The 19,500-nt window shown below is 37.7% G+C and overlaps 1 protein-coding gene across 4 annotated transcripts in view; it reads left to right on the forward strand.

The window, feature by feature from the left end:
• The window catches only part of HMGCLL1 (3-hydroxy-3-methylglutaryl-CoA lyase like 1), an 85,384-nt gene that overhangs the window by 24,835 nt on the left and 41,049 nt on the right, over positions 1-19,500 (forward strand). For 3 of the 4 annotated variants that reach the window (XM_065835515.2, XM_071806975.1, XM_065835512.2), the window contains exons 2-5: positions 188-265; positions 1,240-1,347; positions 6,260-6,355; positions 8,131-8,279. In XM_065835515.2, coding sequence (XP_065691587.1) covers positions 6,260-6,355; positions 8,131-8,279 — 245 coding nt within the window. In that variant the 5' untranslated portion in view covers positions 188-265; positions 1,240-1,347. Of the gene's footprint in view, positions 1-187; positions 266-1,239; positions 1,348-6,259; positions 6,356-8,130; positions 8,280-19,500 lie in introns of those variants that run through there. The other variant, XM_065835513.2, reaches the window with a different exon arrangement.

The raw sequence follows: 19,500 nt of genomic DNA on the forward strand, positions 1-19,500 counted from the left end.
TGCATCCAGATAACTTCTGCTTTTAGCTTTTATTCCCTAACTCAAGGTGTTGAACATGTTCTCACAGATTTCTGAGGGCCGTGAGCAAACTTAATGTCAACAATATGACTTTATACCCAGTGCCATGGTCAGCTGCAGTCTTGGTGACCTTCGTTGTTTTGTGTTTCAGTATTGATTTTTATTTCAGGAATCTCAAGCATCTGGATTGCCTGAGTACATAAAGATTGTAGAAGTTGGGCCAAGGGATGGATTACAAAATGAAAAGGTAATTTTCCACCTTTTTTTTCTAATGTGTTTTGACATGGATATCTGTGTTATTTTCGTTGTGTAAAATGTGTACATCCTTGTAATCCTGTTTCCTCTGTTTTGTACTACAAATAGATTTATTTCTTTTGATATTAGTGACGTGTGTATATTAGAATAAAAGTATATTACTATTTAGTCAGATGTTAAGTCATACAGTTTCTTTCTATGCTGGGTTAACTAGCCTTTCTGTTACTCAACTGCCATTGCTTTTTCTGGAGTTTGCCTTGTCAGTCAAGAACATCCTGTCATGACATAATTGTTAAATGCCATGAAACACTGTCTATCTTCACAATATGTGTTTGTGCTACAAGTGCCACTTTGATAGGAATACTACAACAGGTTTTGTCGTACATCCCACTGAACAGGAATGGAAAAAATATTACTCTTTTGATAATACTCTTTGCCTGAAGGGTTTAAGAAGTGTGGAAGAAGATAGAAAGAGACTACATAAAATTGTGTACGTGTATCAAAACAGTCACCTCTTTCTGCAAACAGGAGAATAAGCTTGCATATATTGTTGTTACCGATTCCAAAGTGTTAGTAGTATTACCAGAATGGAATTACTCTGCCTCAGCTATGGAGCTTTTTTTTTTCCCCGTTTTTCTCTAGTCGGACTGTTCTGTATTATAATTTCTTTTGTTGCTGCTTTGCTAGGTTACTGTTTGGTTACCAACAATTAGGGAGACCAGATCTATAACCAGTTAAATGGAAGTGCTTCCTCATTCTTTTGTGGTGGACAAAAAAAGGAGTAGGATCGTGTATACTGCCTAGTGCTTTCCTTATGCAGTAGCTTCATACTGTCAGTAAGCAGTATAGTTACGGTGTAATGTATAAGTATAGTTCATTATTAAAAAAAAAAGTATTGATTATGTACTGAGCAAACATTTCTAACTGCATGAAATACTTTACTGTAGTATGTCTCCGTGTCCGTAGGTGATAGTCCCAACTGATATCAAAATTGAGTTAATCAACCGGCTTTCCAAAACAGGCCTGCCTGCAATAGAAGTGACCAGTTTTGTTTCATCCAAATGGGTGCCTCAGGTATGTAAAATCGTTACAATTCAGAACTCTTTCAATTTAAATGCCATTCCATGCAGTGGAGTTTTCCGGTAATATAGCCTGTATAATTATACAAGAAATAATGTTTGTTTGTAAAATCAGATGCTGTTGTCAGACACCATTTATGCAGTGTTCAAGTTTAATGCTTTTACTCAGGTCAGCTGAAGTTGGGATAATTATTAAAAAGTGGTCAAAACTGAAGAAAAGCTGGCAAGCTATGCAGAAAGCTGGTTTAATTCCTAAGTCATCAGCAGCAAGAGCGGGTTGCTCCTGAAGGGAAGGGGAACTGGAAGCTGAGCTTGATAACAAGGGGAGCAGAGTTTCAAATTTGCAGCACAGGAGTAGGAATTTTTATGTGTGTGTATGTGCAGGGGACAGCAGTAAATAGGGAGTAAGAGAATTAGTCACAGGATGCTGAATGGGGATAAGAGGTGTGGGGATGATGGATCAACACCATGAGTAAAGGGCAACTGGGATACAGGATGCTGAGTGTGGAAATAATAATGAAGATTTGAGAATGAAGCAGGTGAAATGTCTAAAGAGGAGCATTTGAGGGAACTGGGGCTGTTTAGCCTGGAGAAAAGGAGGCTGAGGGGAGACCTTGTCGCTGTCTACAACTACCTGAATGGAGGCTGTAGCCAGGTGGGTGTTGGTCTCTTCTGTGAAGTAGCAAGTGATAGGACAAGAGGAAATGGCCTCAAGTTGCACCAGAGGAGGTTTAGATTGGATATTAGTAAAAATTTTTTCTTGGAAGGGGTTGTCAGGCATTGGAACAGGCTGCCCAGGGAAGTGTTGGAGTCACCATCCTTGGAGGGATTTGAAAGATGTGTAGTTGCGGTTCTTACAGCCATGGTTTAGTGGTGTTAGGCTAAATGATTTGACTCAATGATCTTAAAGGTCTTTTCCAACCAAAATGATTCTATGATTCTATATGAAGTAGTTGGGATGCAAAGTACTGAGTTTGAGTATCCAGATGAACAGCAGTGGAGCTGATTCCTGGGGAATGGAGGAGACTTCTTGTGGAAGTCTTCCAATTCAGAGACCTATAATCAGGACAGAAAAACCTCCATGCACAGGGCTTGTGCAAATGGGGTAAACATCTCAGGAGTGCTCCCTGGCACCAAATGGGGGAGCAGACTCCCTAGATCTGGGGGTTGTGTGAACTGTCATGGAAACTTGACTGTTCCCTGGAGCCAAACACCATTTTTGAATGTCTGCTGCACTTAGTACATTTCTGTGTATCCATTCACCATGCAGTCCTCCTTTTCCAAACACTAACATAAAAACACAAACACACATACAAATACACAGAGGCTTACATGTTGAAAGTTTCTAGTTAAGGAGAGATGTTGCAGATTCTGTCCTGATTTTGAGTTTGCTCACGAAGGGGCAGTGACCTTTTGCAGTTAATAATACAGAGAAAATTCTTCACAATCAGTGTTAAAGTTGTACTGTGGAATGGAGGCAAAGAAAGTATTTGTGCATTTGATTTTTCTCTTTATTTATGTAAACATTCAGTTTGAACTAAAGAATTGGGATAGTAACACATCATTAATATAATTTAATGTTGTTCCTACCTCTTTTATACTCTTCTGAGAACTAACAGTCATTGATGTAAAAATGAAAGGCAGCATACCTTTTTTTTTTTTCTTTTTAACTAAATAAAATTTCATTTTCCACATTTGGAAGTGTGTTTGGAAGATCTAAATTTGGGACTTACTTATGTGTCATAGTGGTCAGGCACATTAGTTACTTTGCAGGTCTAGCACTATCAGCAGCCATAATCAGTTTTGATGAATTGTAATAATTTGCTCATTATTTTTCCAAAATTAATTTTTACATTGGGTACAATTCAACAGAAATCCTAGTCTTTCTGAAGTCAGCACCAAAACTACATTGGCATTAGGAGTGCCAGGTTTTCATGTGGGATTTAACACTGCAAATTCAAACTGAGTCCTGAAATATACTGTGTAGCTCCTGTTCATACAAACATTATTATTTCCAGCAAGTAAGGAAATACTTTTCTATATAACTTAAACTAATTTTCAAGAAATTACACGCTCGTTCGCACAGAAGCATTTGAGTACTTATATGTTTAATAAGGGCCACACAAGTTATTTACAAAGTAAAACATGAAATTAGTTAATTTGAGAAAATACTTCCATTTTTTAACATTGTTTGTTGCACATCTTCCGTCAAAATGTATATAAAATTTGTCCATTTTAAACTGAGAATACGTCCTGGGCCTGGACTGTATTCTAGGCTTTCCTGTGAGAATAATGTAGTATGATCACACTTTTTCTTATTCACGAATTAGCAGAACAAATATAACAGCACTCTGAGGGACTCTGATTTATTTCAGTGATTGTGGGGTCACCATGGAAGGTCTAAAGGAAGGATAACGAGAAAGGGGAAGAGAAGAGCGACAATGCAGAATTTCTTTGGTGTCAATGCAGGGGCAATGATACTGTGTCTATTAAAAGTGACTAGGCTAAGCTTTTCCAAATGCCATTAAACTTTGACAGTAACAGCAACAGAGAATAATGTAGGTTTTTAAACATTAGAAGGAAAAGTCTACAGCAAAGGTGGATTTCTTCCTTTCTTGTTTAGTTTTTTCCTTTTCCTGTAAGGCATTAGGAATACCAAATTTAGCACAGGTTTCTCAGTTTTGAAGAAAATGAACAATCCTTTCTTATCTTAAATTCATGTCTAAATAGTTTATTTTAATGGCTTAAGTTGTATATATATATATATATATATTTTTTTTTTTTTTACTTAAAAGATAAGATTGTGTTGTTTTGATAAGGAGTGCAGTCTTGACTTTGTCTTTTCTTTAGTCCTTTCTTTTTTCATAGGTCATGGGAATAGAATTCACAGTTATGTTTAGATCACTCATTCACTTATTTCTTTTTTTAGTATTTTAAAGCTCTTTTATGGTTTCCCATCCACTGTTTTTTTTGGCAGAGATTTTTTTTACTGAAAAAGCTGAAAGAGAAAGTTCCACAGTAGTGAGGTGCCATATAAAACAGGATCCCACACCTATAACCTAAACAGCCAAAAATTATAAATACCTACCATTAGAAAGCTTACTTTTAAAGAAATTTGGAAAAGAAATATTTTATTACAATTTAAAATCTCACAGCATGGAGTATGTGTTAAAATGGGATTTTACTTACAGGAAAAATAGTAACGGGACAAATGTAATACATATAATATTATTTGGATCCCGCAGCTTTATACTGGTTTAAAAGGTGTCATTTTGGTTTTCTGGTATATTTTAAGTCAGGATATAATTTCAGTGAATGGAATTAGTTCTGCATTTGCTGTTTAATTAATCATATGGTTTCAAACATTCTTCCTTGCCCTGAGAAGTGTAGATACTATTTATATTAAGTTAGGGAATTAAAAGTTGTTCTTAAGAAACTAAGGTATTACCAAATGGGTTTTTGTGAGGTTATCAGATATGTTAGGTGGTCACATTGATTTAATTTATGTAGAAGCAGTTAGAAAAATTTGCGTTGTGCCATCACGTGTTTCCTGGTAAGAAATGAGTTTTGTCTGCCTATAAGACACTTTTCACACCATGTATCCACTTCCTTACAGATACAGATTTGGTTTACATTTGAGGAGGCATACATGCATTTTTCTGGTATTTTTAATCCATTCATTTTTGTAGTAGGAAACCAGTAACAGGAAGATTCCAGGTTGCCAGTAGTATCGTCATTCAATTATCTGGTATAATATAATATCACGTATTTAGAATTATGGTACTGCAAAGCTATCAATAAAGTATCTGTTGAAAATAAGGAGTAATGAAGCTTTGTAGTTCATATATCTTTTCATACACTACTCCTCAGATGACCTTTTATCAGTGTAGAAAGGATCAGAAATCCAATTGAATATCGTTTGCTTAGAAGATTTGCTTTTGTGAGAGCTGATTTAAAAACCACTTAAAATACAATATTCATTTTTTAAAACTCAAAGTCTGTAAGACATGAAATATGAGGGACATGTTTTAGTAACTATTGTTTTCAGGCGTGCACACCATTAAAAACCAAATTCATTTTTCCTCCACTTCTTTCAAGAAAATACGCTTGTCTCAATAATCTACAGCTTATTACATGAATAAGTCTTTGATTCATCTTCTTGATTAGTACATGGGGTATATTTAATCTTGAGTGAGAAAAGTGTAAAAATATCCTAAAAAGGCAGAGTTTCTTTTGTGAGGGCAGACTACAGAAAACAAATGCTTGAATCAAGTTATGGTCTTTGACCTTCGCTGTACTAAAATACTATTTTCTTCTTTTGGAAGAAAATTCTAAGTTCATTAAAATGTTACAATATGCAGAGAACTGAATTTTGCTGTATGTTTAAGGATAGACTTGTGATTAGTCTCTTCAAATATGCTGATTACAGTGTTGAGTAATTCAGGTTCATTTATGCTTAAGATTGTGAAGTCACATTTATCAGAATGCTGAAGTTTTCAAGATTTGGATGGTTTTAAAATGTCATTTATTCTGTTAATTCTACTTATTGAGTCCACTGAATTAAGTTTAATGTTGCAATAACAGCTGATGATCGGGATGATCACAATTTTATCAATTCGTGATACAAATTATGTTTTTACAGATACACACAAAAATAAACACCATACAAATCTTAGCCCCAATTCTATATTCATATAGGACTGGAAAGCTTGCTACTCAAATATTCAAAAGTGAAGAAATAAAATAAAAGAGTGTTTGTACAACATCAGTTCACCCCTTTGTTGTTCTGCTTTTTATATGAACTGTGTACCTGATGAAGGCAAAACCATAGTCTAAGCCAGTTTCTGCTTAGCTATATAAAATCAGAAAATAACTGCTGATCAATACAAATTATTCATATATTTTAGATGGCAGATCACAAAGAAGTAATGAGGGGCATTGAGCGGCATCCTGGAGTTCAGTATCCTGTTCTCACGCCTAATCTTCGAGGTTTTCATTCTGCTGTAAGTGCCCTCAGAGAAGATGTCCACAATTACCTCTTTCATGTTTCAGACTCTTTCAGTACAGTACCATAAACTATTTAACATCATATAACCTACTCTGTTAGAACTAAGATAGTTTTCTAAGTTAAAAACTTTCAGTTGTCATTGTGAAAAATGGGCAAATTCACAGAGTGATGTTAAGCTCTATATAGTCATAGTTTAATGGAAGTATTAATCAAACAGTCTTTGCAAGTTCCTGTAAATGATGCTTGTGTATAAAGACAGTTCCTTCACATTTGATTTGTGAGCCCTAGAAAAGCTTCTGAAGAGTGTCTTCTTATTGGAAAGTAGTGAAGAAGAATGAGGAAAGAGTCATTTAAATGAAAATGCTTTACAAGAACATATTAGATTTCTTAAATTCTGCATTTCATTTTGGTAGAGTTTGAAAGTTTAAATTGGTTCTATTCATACTAAATAAATATTCAAAATTATAGACCTGAAATGTCTGGAAGTGTAAAAGTGGAGCAGTTCAGTCTTCTTAAAACTTACACACTGAGAGTCAAATCTTTACACTTTTTTGTTTTCTGAAAGATTTTCATAGTTCTATTCTTTTGTCTTGGTATAGGACAAGCCTTATATGGACATTTGTGTTGTAGTCTCTCATTAAGTTTCTATATTGCATATGAAATCTGTTAAAACAGAATCCTGTCCATAGCCGAGTTAACTATCAATAGTCAGATGTATACTGCCACAAGTTCCTCTGCAATGGTATCTTGTGCGAGTTGAATTAAATCTGCTAGATCTCTATACTGTACTTTGTGATATAATGAAAGGAAAACAATGCAAAAATAATTGTAGGTGATTGCTGAGTTCTTGCTTCCTGCTATTTTTTTGTCTTCCCTCTATTTGAAAGGTTATTTGTTATTCGTTCCTGTAAGGGTTGCTGAAGCTTAGACATCATCCTGCAGAAGCACAGAGTAAAGGGAAAAGCTCCATTCTTTTTCATAGAACATGGATATTATTCTCACTGGAGAATGAGAATAAATTAATTACCTATTCTCCTAAGCTTAAATGTTTTCTTCTCCTATCATTTGGCTTTCAGCATTTTAGTTTGCCTCATGTTGGTTGATTCACTGAATACTGAGGTACTGAGGACAAGCTCAGACTAATTGCCCCTTCAGTGAAGCCACCACATTTATACATTTTCTAGACTGGTATTTGCTCTGAGACTTTTTCTCAGCAGACTCTCACATACACATTTTCCATATTGTCTGTATTGACTGTGACACCAAGACCAATGGAGCCCTTGATCCTAGAGCTGTTGGTTATTGTTGCTGCCCTAGGCACATGCAGGCACAGAGCTTTCCTAAAGCAGGAGAATGACTCCCTGACATTCATAAGGAACAGGCTTTGTACAGAGGATGGATGTTTCAGAGCTGTTATATGATCTTTTCCTTTTCTGGAAAATGAATATAAGTATCAATTATTGTTATTTTCATAATTGCTTCATATGATTTCCTACATCTTAATGTCTTTATCATATATTACTTTAAAAATCTGTTTAGCTAATTGCTAAGAAAAGAAAAGAAATACACCATAATGAATGAACTCAAAGTTTGACTCAATGTGTTTTTATGCAATAGATTAAAAAAAAAAGGAATTAAACTTATATTTTAGATGTGGATTATATTCTTACAATGTACTTTAATATTCTAAAATGTCATACAGAATTAAATGTTCAATCTAAACTTTTAATGTAGTGTTATGATTCTGTTTTATTGAAATGTGTTTTTCAGATTGCAGCAGGGGCTACGGAAGTCTCAGTGTTTGGTGCAGCTTCTGAATCTTTTAGCAAAATGAATATTAATTGTTCAATTGAAGAAAGCATAGAAAAATTTGAAGAAGTTGCTAAATCTGCAAGGAATATGAATATTCCAGTGCGTGGGTAAATATAAAATTTCTTAAGTAATACAAAATAATTGGAGTTACTATTACAGGAATTATTTTGTACCAGTAGAAAACTATAGTTATAATTTTTTACATTTTAGATGAAATAATAGTCTTTATTGTGGTGTGAGGTTTTTTTGTTTGTTTTAAGATTGAATATATTTAGTAATTTTGCTCTATGTTTTCTAACTGCTAATGGTAACTAGTTTTCTCTGGAAATGGAAAAAGAAATAAGCTGTGTGTATAAACATATCAATTTTATTATACAAATACAGAATAAAATTTTGTGCTACTGAGAACTCATAACACTGTTGCCTGCACCTTAAAAATACTTCATACTTTGATTTTATTGTAGTATTCATAATATATAACTTCATACATGGTAGAATCACGGTATAGAAGTGATAGAACAAATATACTCCTAAGAAAAACAACATTCTCGATTTAAGTTATTCTGAAAATTCCAGGCATTTAAGTGTTTAGAGTCTCCAGTGCATGAAACTGGCATCGTCCAGTATTTTTCTTTCTCTAGAGTACCTTCTTTTAAACTTGAAATAATCTTAAATGGTAGGCTTTCAACAGCCTTTGTTTTTCATATCTGTTTTCTTTTCCATTAAACCGGAGCTACTTATCTAAGCTTATTTGTGAAGCTCCTTGTGAATGCAAAGATACAAAGAGAAGGGTATCAAGAACCATGTAATGAAGCAAACAGAAAAAACAGCAATACAGAGATGAAGAGAAATGAGATAAACAGAAATGTGTAGGAGAGACAGAATGATTGCTCAGAAATAATTTTTTAAAAAAGATTGTTTAGTGTCCATCTACCTCAGTACTTTCTTTTAAGCTCCAGTGTACTGTCTTCTGTTGAGTAGAATTCTGAGGACCAGAAAAACAGTAGGAGGAGCATGAACACAGAAATGCAGAATTCAGAAGGACTTTTTTAAAGTGGTAGGTCTCAGCAGTTGAACAAAGCTCTTGAAGGTCGACTTTAAACTTTAAATCAGTTAACAAGTGGAAAAATGTCCATAAAGAAGAAACATCAGTTTTGAATGGCAAATCCAGGAAGTAAATAAATCTGTTTACAACATTTCAGCTGCTTATGAGGGGGAAGATTATGGAAGCAGACCATCATTTCCAACTTAGTTCTCGAAGACTAAACCATAATTTCCTCTGCTACTAACACCCAACAAAAGCCTGCACTATTACAGGGAATTCATTAGGACTTCGGTGGAAGTAGTTCATTAGTTCCCAAACACTGCAGTACATTTAGAAGACTTGAGGAGTTTTACATTGAATTGAATCACAGAATCCCAGAATGTTAGGGAGTGGAAGGGATCTCAAAAAATCACCTAGTCCAATCCTCCTGCCAGAGCAGGAACACCTAGATGAGGCTGCACAGGAATGTGTCCAAGCGGGTTTTGAATATCTCCAGAGAAGGAGACTTCACAACCCTCCTGGGCAGCCTGTTCCAGTGTTCCGTTACCCTCACTGTCAAGTTTCTTCTTAAATTTAAGTGGAACCTCTTGTGTTCCAGTTTGAACCCATTACCCCTCGTCTTACCATTGGTTGTCACCGAGAAGAGCCTGGCTCCATCCTCATGACACTCGCCCTTTATATATCTGTAAACATTAATGAGGTCACCCCTCGGTCTCCTCCAAACTAAAGAGCCCCAGCTCCCTCAGCCTTTCCTCATAAGGGAGATGCTCCACTCCCTTAATCATCTTCGTGGCTCTGCGGTGGACTCTCTCCAGCAGTTCCCCGTCCTTCCTGAACTGAGGGGCCCAGAACTGGACACAATATTCCAGGTATGGTCTCACCAGGGCAGAGGAGAGGGGAAGGAAAACCTCTCTCGACCTACTAACCACCCCCCTTCTCATACACCCCAGGATGCCATTGGCCTTCCTGGCCACAAGGGCACAGTGTTGGCTCATGGGTCATCCTGCTGTCCACCAGGACCCCCAGGTCCCTTTCCCCTACACTGCTTTCTAATAGGTCATTCCTCAATCTATACTGGAACCTGGGGTTGTTCCTGCCCAAATGCAAGACTCTACACTTTCCCTTGTTATATTTCATTAAATTTTTCCCTGCCCAACTCTCCAGCCTGTCCAGGTCTCACTGGATGGCAGCACAGCCTTCTGGCATGTCAGCCACTCCTCCCAGCTTGGTGTCATCAGCAAACTTGCTGATAGTACACTCTATTCCCTCATCCAAATCATTGATGAATATATTGAATAATACCAGCCCCAGTACTGACCCTTGAGGAACTCCACTAGGTACAGGCCTCCAGCTAGACTCCGCCTCATTGACCACGACTCTCTGGCTTCTTTCCTTCAGCCAGTTTGCAGTCCACCTCACTACCCAATCATCCAAATCACACTCCCTCAGTTTAGCTGTGGGGATGCTGTGGGAGACTGTGTCAAATGCTTTACTGAATTCAAGGTAGACCACATCTACCGCTCTGCCATCATCTATCCACCTCGTTATTGTAGTTGTCTTCATAAAAGGCGATGAGGTTGGTCAATCACAACTTCCTCTTGGTGAAGCCATGTTTACTGCCCCTAATGACCCTCTTATCCTTGATATGCCTTGAGACGGCACCAAGGATAAGTTGTTCCATCACTTTCCCAGGGATGGAGGTGAGGCTGACCGCTCTGTAGTTACCCGTGTCCTCCTTCTTGCCCTTTTTGAAGACTGGAGTGACATTTGCTTTCCTCCAGTCCTCAGGCACCTCTCCCGTTTCCCAAGACCGGGCAAAGATGATGGAGAGTGGTCCAGCAATTACCTCAGCCAGCTCTCTCAACACCCGTGGGTGCATCCCATCTGGACCCATGGATTTATGGATGTCCAGATTGCGTGATTGCTCCCTAACCCAGTACTTATCAACTGAGGCAAACTCCTCCATTGTGCTGACTTCCTTCTGGGGCCTCAGGGGTGAGAGGTTCCTCAGGACAGCCTCTGGCAGAGTAGACAGAGACAAAGGCGGCATTCAGTAACTCTGCCTTCTCTGTCACCAGGGCACCCACCCCATTCACTGGTGGGCCTACATTTCCTCTGGTGTTAGTTTTATCTGCCATGTATTTGAAAAAACTCTTTCTGTTGTCCTTGACCCCTCTCGCCAGGTTTAATTCTAAGGAGGCCTTAGCTTTCCTAGTTACCTCCCTACATCCTCGGACAACAGCCTTATATTCTTCCCAAGTGGCCAGCCCCTCTTTCCATGATCTATAAACTCTCCTCTTCCACTTGAGCTTACTCAGCAGTTCCCTGTTTAACCACACAGGTCTCCTGGCTCCCTTCCTTGACTTCCTACGTGTCGGGATGCTTTGATCTTGAGCCTGGTAGAAGCAGTCTCTGAACAGTAACCAACTATCTTGGGCCCCTTTACCTTCAAGCAGCCTTGCCCATGAGATTTCCCCTAGCAATTGTTTGAAAAGGCCAAAGTTCACCCTGCTGAAGTCCAGGATTGCAATTCTGCTTGTTATTGTGTTTCTACCACACCAGATGCTGAACTCCACCATTTCATGGTTGCTGCAACCAAGGCAACCCTCAACCTTTACTGCTTCAACCAGACCCTCCTTGTTAGTGAGGATGAGGTCCAGCAGTGCACCTTTCCTAGTCGGCTCCTCCACCATTTGCATCAGAAGGTTATCGTCAATGCACTGGAGGAACCTCCTGGACTGTGGCTGGCTGGCTGAGTAGTCCTTTCAGCAAACATCAGGGAAGTTAAAACACAACAACCAGAGCCTGTGACTGTGAGGCCGCTCTCAGTTGTCTGTAGAAGGCCTCATCAACTTCCTCACCCTGATCTGGTGGCCTGTAATAGACACCCACAACAGTATCAACCCTGCCAGCCTTAGACTCTCAACTCGCTCCTCATCCGTGCCTGGACAATACTCAATACATTGTAGTTGCTCTCTCACGTAAAGAGCAACTCCACCACCACCCTTGGCTGGCCTATCGTTCCTGAAAAGGACATAGCAATCCATGACCACATTCCAGTCATGTGAGCTGTCCCACCATGTCTCTAATTGCCACTGGATCATAATTTCCTGACCGAACACAGGTTTCTAACTCCTCCTGCTTATTCCCCATGCTGTGTGCATTGGTGTACAGGCATTTCAGAGAGCGAGCGGAGCATGCTGATTTCACCCTAGGGGTATGGAAGGCCTCCCAGTCTTCATCAATTTTAGAGTGCTGGCCCACTGGTGCAAGCCCAGCTACAACCCCATCCCCCTTCAAATCTAGTTTAAAGCTCTCCAAATGAGCCCTGCTAATTCCTGTCCCAGCATCCTTTTGCCCCAGCTAGATAAACCTTGCCCACGTATCACTGTCCGCACAGGTGTCTTATGAAAACAGCTGTTATCAAAGAATCCAATGATATAAATGAATGATAAAAACACAGTGCTTTTCTTCCTTAGTCAAAACTGGTGTGGAAAAGGTGATCAGAAAGTAAAACTTAAACAGAGATTTCATAGAAATATTGAGTACAGTCAAGGTGACTTTTTCCTGGAAATAAAACAATAAAAAAGGAAGTAGCTATCAAAGCCTGAGGTTTATGATCTCATATTTCGCTGATACTAAAGAAGCGTCTTTTAGTGACAGATAAAATAAATGCCATTTTTGTATCCCAGTTCCATGCAAAATTCTCTAAATGCTGAGGCAGTCACGGCTTTGTGGCAAGTTGTTCTTTATGTTTTATATCCTGATCTGCAAGTATCACATAGACAGTCAAGCAGGGGCAGAAACTGATGGTTTCTGAAATTGAAATTCAGGAGTTTCTGTTAAATGATCTGAAACACAGCATTTGGAAACAAAAAGATGGGATGTTACATGATTCATCAGTTGATATTCAGTATTTAGAATTGATACTCTTGGTTTGACTGGTTGCTGTTTAATTTCAAGGAGAAAATTATTTTCAGGTTTTACTTTGTTGTGTGGCTTCTATTTACTGAAAATAGTTATATCTTGTTTACAGCAATTGTAATCTGAGGCAAAGTCAAGCATGACCACACAACAAGTCTGAGCTTAGCATCCTAAATGTGCCTGTAGTTATCAGAGGGAAGTAGGGAGCCTTCAGGCTATGATTTATCATATTGCTTTTTAAGGCAACCTGCCTTAGGATAAGATGAATGACTGTCCAGATGATCCATCCTTTTGGCTGCAAAGGAGCTTTGGTCCTATCCTATGTTAGTCATCCTATAGATGGCCTATCTAGGCCATAGGCTGCAGATGATTATCTTTAATTTCAGAAGTTAGAACAGATGAATTACATCCTACCTGTGTGCAGGCTAAGGATTAGCACCTTGTAATTTTTGTAAGTTACCATAGATATAAGAAATTTTAATAGGTTTTTTGCTGCAAGGTAACACACAATAAAGCTGTGCACTATATGGAGAAAGATTTGTGCACTAAGAATCACCGTTTTAGAGACTGGCTACTTCCAAAGAACCATGTCCAAAACCTATCACCTTTGCTCAGACAAGCTCCCAGGACTACACATTTTGGCTTCTAACAGAAATTTCGTAGGCTAAATATTTTGCTTGAATTATTTAGGTAACGAAAATATTAATATGCATAAATTGTATTTACATTAATTTCAATACAGAGATTGTTTCCTTTCTAAAGCACTATTATTGTTTAAAGTGTTATTTATTTGCAGGAGATGGATAATTCAGTGCCTTGCCCTAACTCCTTATTTGTGCAGTTGAAAAATATTTCCAAAAATAATTTTAAGAGGTTCAAATTTTATTTCCTATTTTTACTGGCAATTTAGAATTAACGTAGTGAGCATAAATCATTGGCAATCCTTGAATCTTACGAAAAATGCACTCGAACAGTTGAAACTAAACTTTAAGCTTTTACATGTCTTACTGTTGCTACAGCTGCACTAACATTGACTCGATCATCATCCAGAACATTTGTGTTGTCAGCTGTCACGCTTAAAATCTGTAGCACAGTACACAGTTTTCTAAATGTTTACAAAATCAGTTCAAATATTTATGAAGAATTGAAATCTTGCATATGGCCTTAGAAGTTAGACTATGTATTAGCGTCATAAAGGGGGTTTTACTTTTGTGTTTTTGTACATGCATAAAAAACTTACAATAACATCTGGGACACATTCTGTGAAGATGCTGAGCCAAATCAGTTATAAACTGTATGGTCAGCTAATTACTACTACGTGTATTTTGCATGTGCAATGACACAAAATACTGCTGGTTTTAGAACGCATCTTTTAATGCATAATCCAGGTACTGTTAAAAATATCACATCTTTTCAGTGAATGAATGTGAAGCCTAACAGCCAGGATTGATGAAAAGCTGTAGCAAATGCTAATTGCGAGTAGTGACTTGGATTGTGGTTTAATTTAAATGTATTTTTAATGTACATATGACAAAAATGTTAAGTAAATTCTGATTAAGCTAGATTCTTCCAAGTTAATGTGTTCCAAAATATAAAAAAAGCACAAATAAATTGCAATTAGTACAACAGAACAGTGAGGAAGTAAGGAATTGTGTATGCCCATTTTCCACAAATGGTACTTTTCTACCTACTCTGTGTCCCATGACAGTGAAATGAAGTCAAACTATCTCCCTCTGCAACATTCAGCTCTGTATAGGACTGTGTTAGTCCTAACAAAAATACACTGGCAACGTAAGATCTGAAAGGTTGTATTTTCTCTACTAAAACATGCTTCTGCATGACGAGCTATTAAAAGCTGTATTTATGTCACAACGGCCCTTTTGAGGCCATTTGGACTATTTACATGTGCAATTGTGAATGTGTATGCAAATGTTCAGAGGCTCAGTTTTAGAAAAATAGATGCAAATATTTGCTGTGAAAAAACTCTAGAAGCATTTCCTTACAAAGCTGCTGCTTCATAAATTGAAATATATGTAATCACACATTAATTCTAAACTGGTGTATGTAATTCCTTTGTTTATGGTCCTGTGTCTTTTAAGAATGAGCAATATGATGAAGCTCACAATACATAAAAGCATATAGAAACGTATCAATATTTGACTTACATTTGTGTGTATACCTAATTAGAAGTGCCATGAAATAAACTCCAACAATTCAGTTTTGCACAAATCAATACAGTTTAAAGCTGCGTATGTTTTACAAATACAGACCGAAACTTCAAACTCATATTTTCTGGTATTAGGGAATACTTAGAGCTGGAGTACACACGTTTTTTCACATTGCTTTAATCCCCTACTTTTAGGCTACACTGTCTAGTTTAGCATAGTCACAATTATATTGATAACTTCTTTAGATGGTAAAACAAATTTAACACCTTCATGTCACTATAAATGAGCCTATATTTGAGTTTATGGGAACAGCAAAATGTAGATGAACATTTAATAGTGTTGGAAGTAACACATTTTAGTGTGTGAACAATGAACAAATCTACAGGGTTCCACAGTATTAAACCAGCTGGTCCCAGTCCCCTGGAGAAGTCTGAGAAGCCGGAGATTGCTGGGATGTGGGGACTTGGTGCATTTCTCTGTACTGGGGACGGGTTAAGAAAAGGATGTAGGACCCATTGTACTAAACTCTGTCATACTGGATGATTACACTATGTAAGAGGAGAGATTTTCTTTAGGTATAACTATACCAACTTTTACCTATTTGTGCAGATAGAAAATATTATTAGGCCAGAAGAGCGGCTTTTTTTTTTTTAAAAAAAGAAAAAAAAAAAAGAGGAATACCTGTAGGAAGTAAAAATAATCCCTGTTTCTTAAAGAGTAGCATAAAATAAGCCTTGAAATGTTAGTATGAAATTATAAGGTAACAATACAATGTTTTTGCTAGTATGCTACTGATTGCTCCGTGGATAATTTGGTATAGTTATTAAAAGTGAAGTGGTTAAGCAACCCTTCATTATATCAACAGTTTTGTTCTGTTTTTGGAGAGATTGTTTTCTAGAACATAGTTCACAATGTAACTGTTTTATGGGCATTCTGAAAATAATTACAAATATTATTACCATAGAATTCACTTTGAATGGCATAAATATTGTTTGCAACTGGGCACTAAATACATGGAGAGTTGGGTATTTTTAATCAAATGTGGAAAAAAAATTCTGGCATTATTTACACATTTTGGCCTTGGCTTGGAGATTCTGTTTCTGGAATAATCTCCTTTCCCTCTTTTCTTCTTTGTATTTCCCCTCTCCTTACAATAAAGATTGCCTGTTTTTAACAAATGGCTTCCTTTGCGAAGAGACAGAACATATCAACATTAATATTATGAATTCACCAAATGATAGGCATATACATTTTAGCACAAACATCCAATAAAAATAAATACATCTGCAGTGAACATGGTAAATTATATGCGAACTTACACTATAATAATAAACAGGAAACAGCAGCATCTGAGTCTGCAACTGGCTTCTCAGGAGGCTCCGTGCTTCCAGCTGTGGTAGCAGCTGTGGATCTGGCTCTGGAAATCTTGCTGAAACAAGCTGACAAAGGGCTGATTACAACATGGAGTTCAGTTTCTGCTTGGATTCATTTTCCTTTTAACACGCTTTGGTTATGAAACGTTCGCTCATTTGCCCTGTTTGTGGTTTTGTACTCTGCACTTCACAGTTATTGGGCTGGTGTGGTGGTTATCACCATTCTCAGTGACCTTGATCGTGGGGAACTTATATTGTCTATACCATTTGTGGAACATTGCAATTCGGTTTTGACTTACTGGAAGAAACTGAAACCTCTCTTCCTCTTCCTTCTCCCCATCCCCAGAGGCTGTTCAGAATTTTTGTTCAAAATATTACACAGTAAACCTGTTGGGGTTTATTTTTTTAAATTGTTTTTATCTGCACAGAAAACAATTTAGGAGAAAACCAAATGATACTCACCTGCAGTGCAATCTATAGAACAGGGAAGAGCCTGGGTAAACTGCCAGGCAAAACAAGTAGAGAACTTATTTTTATCAGTTTTTTTTAAAAAGGAGGAATTCTGATTTCACAGAACCTGACTGAGCAAAACAGCATTAAATGCTGTTAAATACCCCTGTGTTCCTAAAGCAGCTGCATAGGTATGTTCACTTATTGCAGGTCCTTCTGTCCACCTCTGGTTGCATGGGCTCTTTTCTTGATTGCATGCTAAAGATGCAGTTAAACTACTCAAATATCTGGCCTTCATTCAACAAAGATTTAAGCACATACTTAGAATTACACACTTCCACTGCAGAGTCTGCTTTGTGAACTTCCAGATATTTGCTTCTGCTCTCATACTGTTGCGTGTCTCTGGTGAATATTCTGAGACCAAGACAGTCTTTTGCATTACAAAGTCTTTTTTTCTTTCGGTCCTGCCATCATTTTAGAAAACAGCTGTATTCTCCAACTTAATTGAATCCCCAAAACAAATCCCAGTTGCCTCTGTAACTCACTGCTTAAACTCTTCCCTCTTTCTTTCTGCTGCTTTTGTTCACATAGGATCTTGCTTTTTCTCCTAAGGAAAAATAGATACAGTATGTGCTTCCTTCCGTCACTCTTCTCCCTCCCCTCCCCTAATCCTTTCTCTTTCTTCTCCACTGTCAGAGCAGCAGGAGTTTCTTGTCTACTTTCCATCTGTACCCCTTCCACTTGCCCCAGTGACCCCATGTTCTGTTCTTCGTCTTATTTCTTCCCTCCTTTATTCTCTTTCTTAACCTCTTGCTGTCCTCTGGCTCTTTTCCACTGCAATATAATCAAGCATTTGCCTCTTAAAAATTGTACCTCTGACCCTACTTGGTTCTTCATATCATATCTCATCGCCTATCTCTTCTTCATTCCTAAGCTCATTGAAGGCGCTGTTTATAATTACTGTCTGGAGACCCTCCTCTGTGATTCCCTCCTATAACTCCTACACTTTGGCTTCTGTTCCATGCTTGCAACTGCAACAGCTCTCACCAAACTCCCTGATGACAAGATATCAGAAACAGTAGTCTATCCTTATTCTTCTTGACTTGTCAGTAGTGTTTGCTGTAGTTGACCAGACTCTTCTTTAAACTTGTGTCTTTTGGTGCTTTCTGTGGCTCCGTCTTGTTAACTTCCTTTTTTTCTAAGCAGTTCTCCAGCACATTCTGCGAAGTTGTCTCCCATTTTGGAGGGGTGTAGGTGGAGGTCTTGCAGCTCTGCTTTGGCTGAATTCTCTTGTGCTTTTAATGCCTTATGGGTTATTTCACAGACAAAAAAGAAAATGTAACAGCCAAACGTATCTGTAGATAACAGATCTACCCTCCTATTGAAACCTATTTCCTCTCTACATAAGTTTATTAATTTGGAACCACAGAAATGCAATTACAAAGCATCCCACCCACCGCTGCCTTAATGTCTTGGCAAATGCTCAGACTGGATGCATGATTATCTTCCCTCTTTCACACAGACATGCCTATTTTCTCCTTTCATATGCTGGGCTCTCTCTGCCCCTGCTAGCTGTACTCAGCCCTTGCCTGCGTCTGTTCCAGCTCGTATTGTCTTTTCTACAAATGAGTCAAATAGTAGCTCTTATTTCCAATAAGAACATAGCAAGACCTTGTCAAATGGAATTCATGTTTTATGTCCTCTATCAAAAACGCTTATCCTGGTAGATGTTTGGAGTGTGTTTTACTCTTTTACAGCCTCATTTTAAGCTTTTCACTTTTTTTTGTCATTGCCATCAGCTCAGTCCCATTTTTATTGTTCCTGTCCTTGCTCTAAGGAATACCAGTGCGCCTTTTTTTTTTTTTTTTTATTGATAGTACTCTACTTTTTATGCCAATTCATTAAATGAAAATATTAGATAAAATTCCGCCAAGTTCATCCTTGATAAACTCTTCTGAAAAACAGTTTTTTAATTCTTCTCAGGACTTTGTTCCTCTCTGGTAGGGAGTTCTTTACCTGTCAAATTCTTTCAATAATCCCTACTTTCTCTAGTTTAATACTGAATATCAGATGTCTGGATATATTATATCTATCATATTTTCCTTGTTTAAAATGTCAGTCTAGTCGTAATAGTGTAAGCATGCAGAGAGTTCATAATCTCAAACAGATTTGTACATTGTAGTAGGCAGATTCCTCAGGTCACCACATACTTTCATACCCCAGCAGGCTCAGCTGAGTTATGTGAGCTCAGGCGAGTTTCTGCTCGCTGGTGTGAACCACAGGGAGTATTCCCTTGTTCTCTAGATACCTTTTGTTTGTCCTACTCCATTCCAGATGTCATTCATGCCACATTATCACTACCAAATGC

Source organism: Patagioenas fasciata, chromosome 3, assembly GCF_037038585.1.
Source record: "Patagioenas fasciata isolate bPatFas1 chromosome 3, bPatFas1.hap1, whole genome shotgun sequence".
Classification (NCBI taxonomy): Eukaryota; Metazoa; Chordata; class Aves; order Columbiformes; family Columbidae; genus Patagioenas; species Patagioenas fasciata.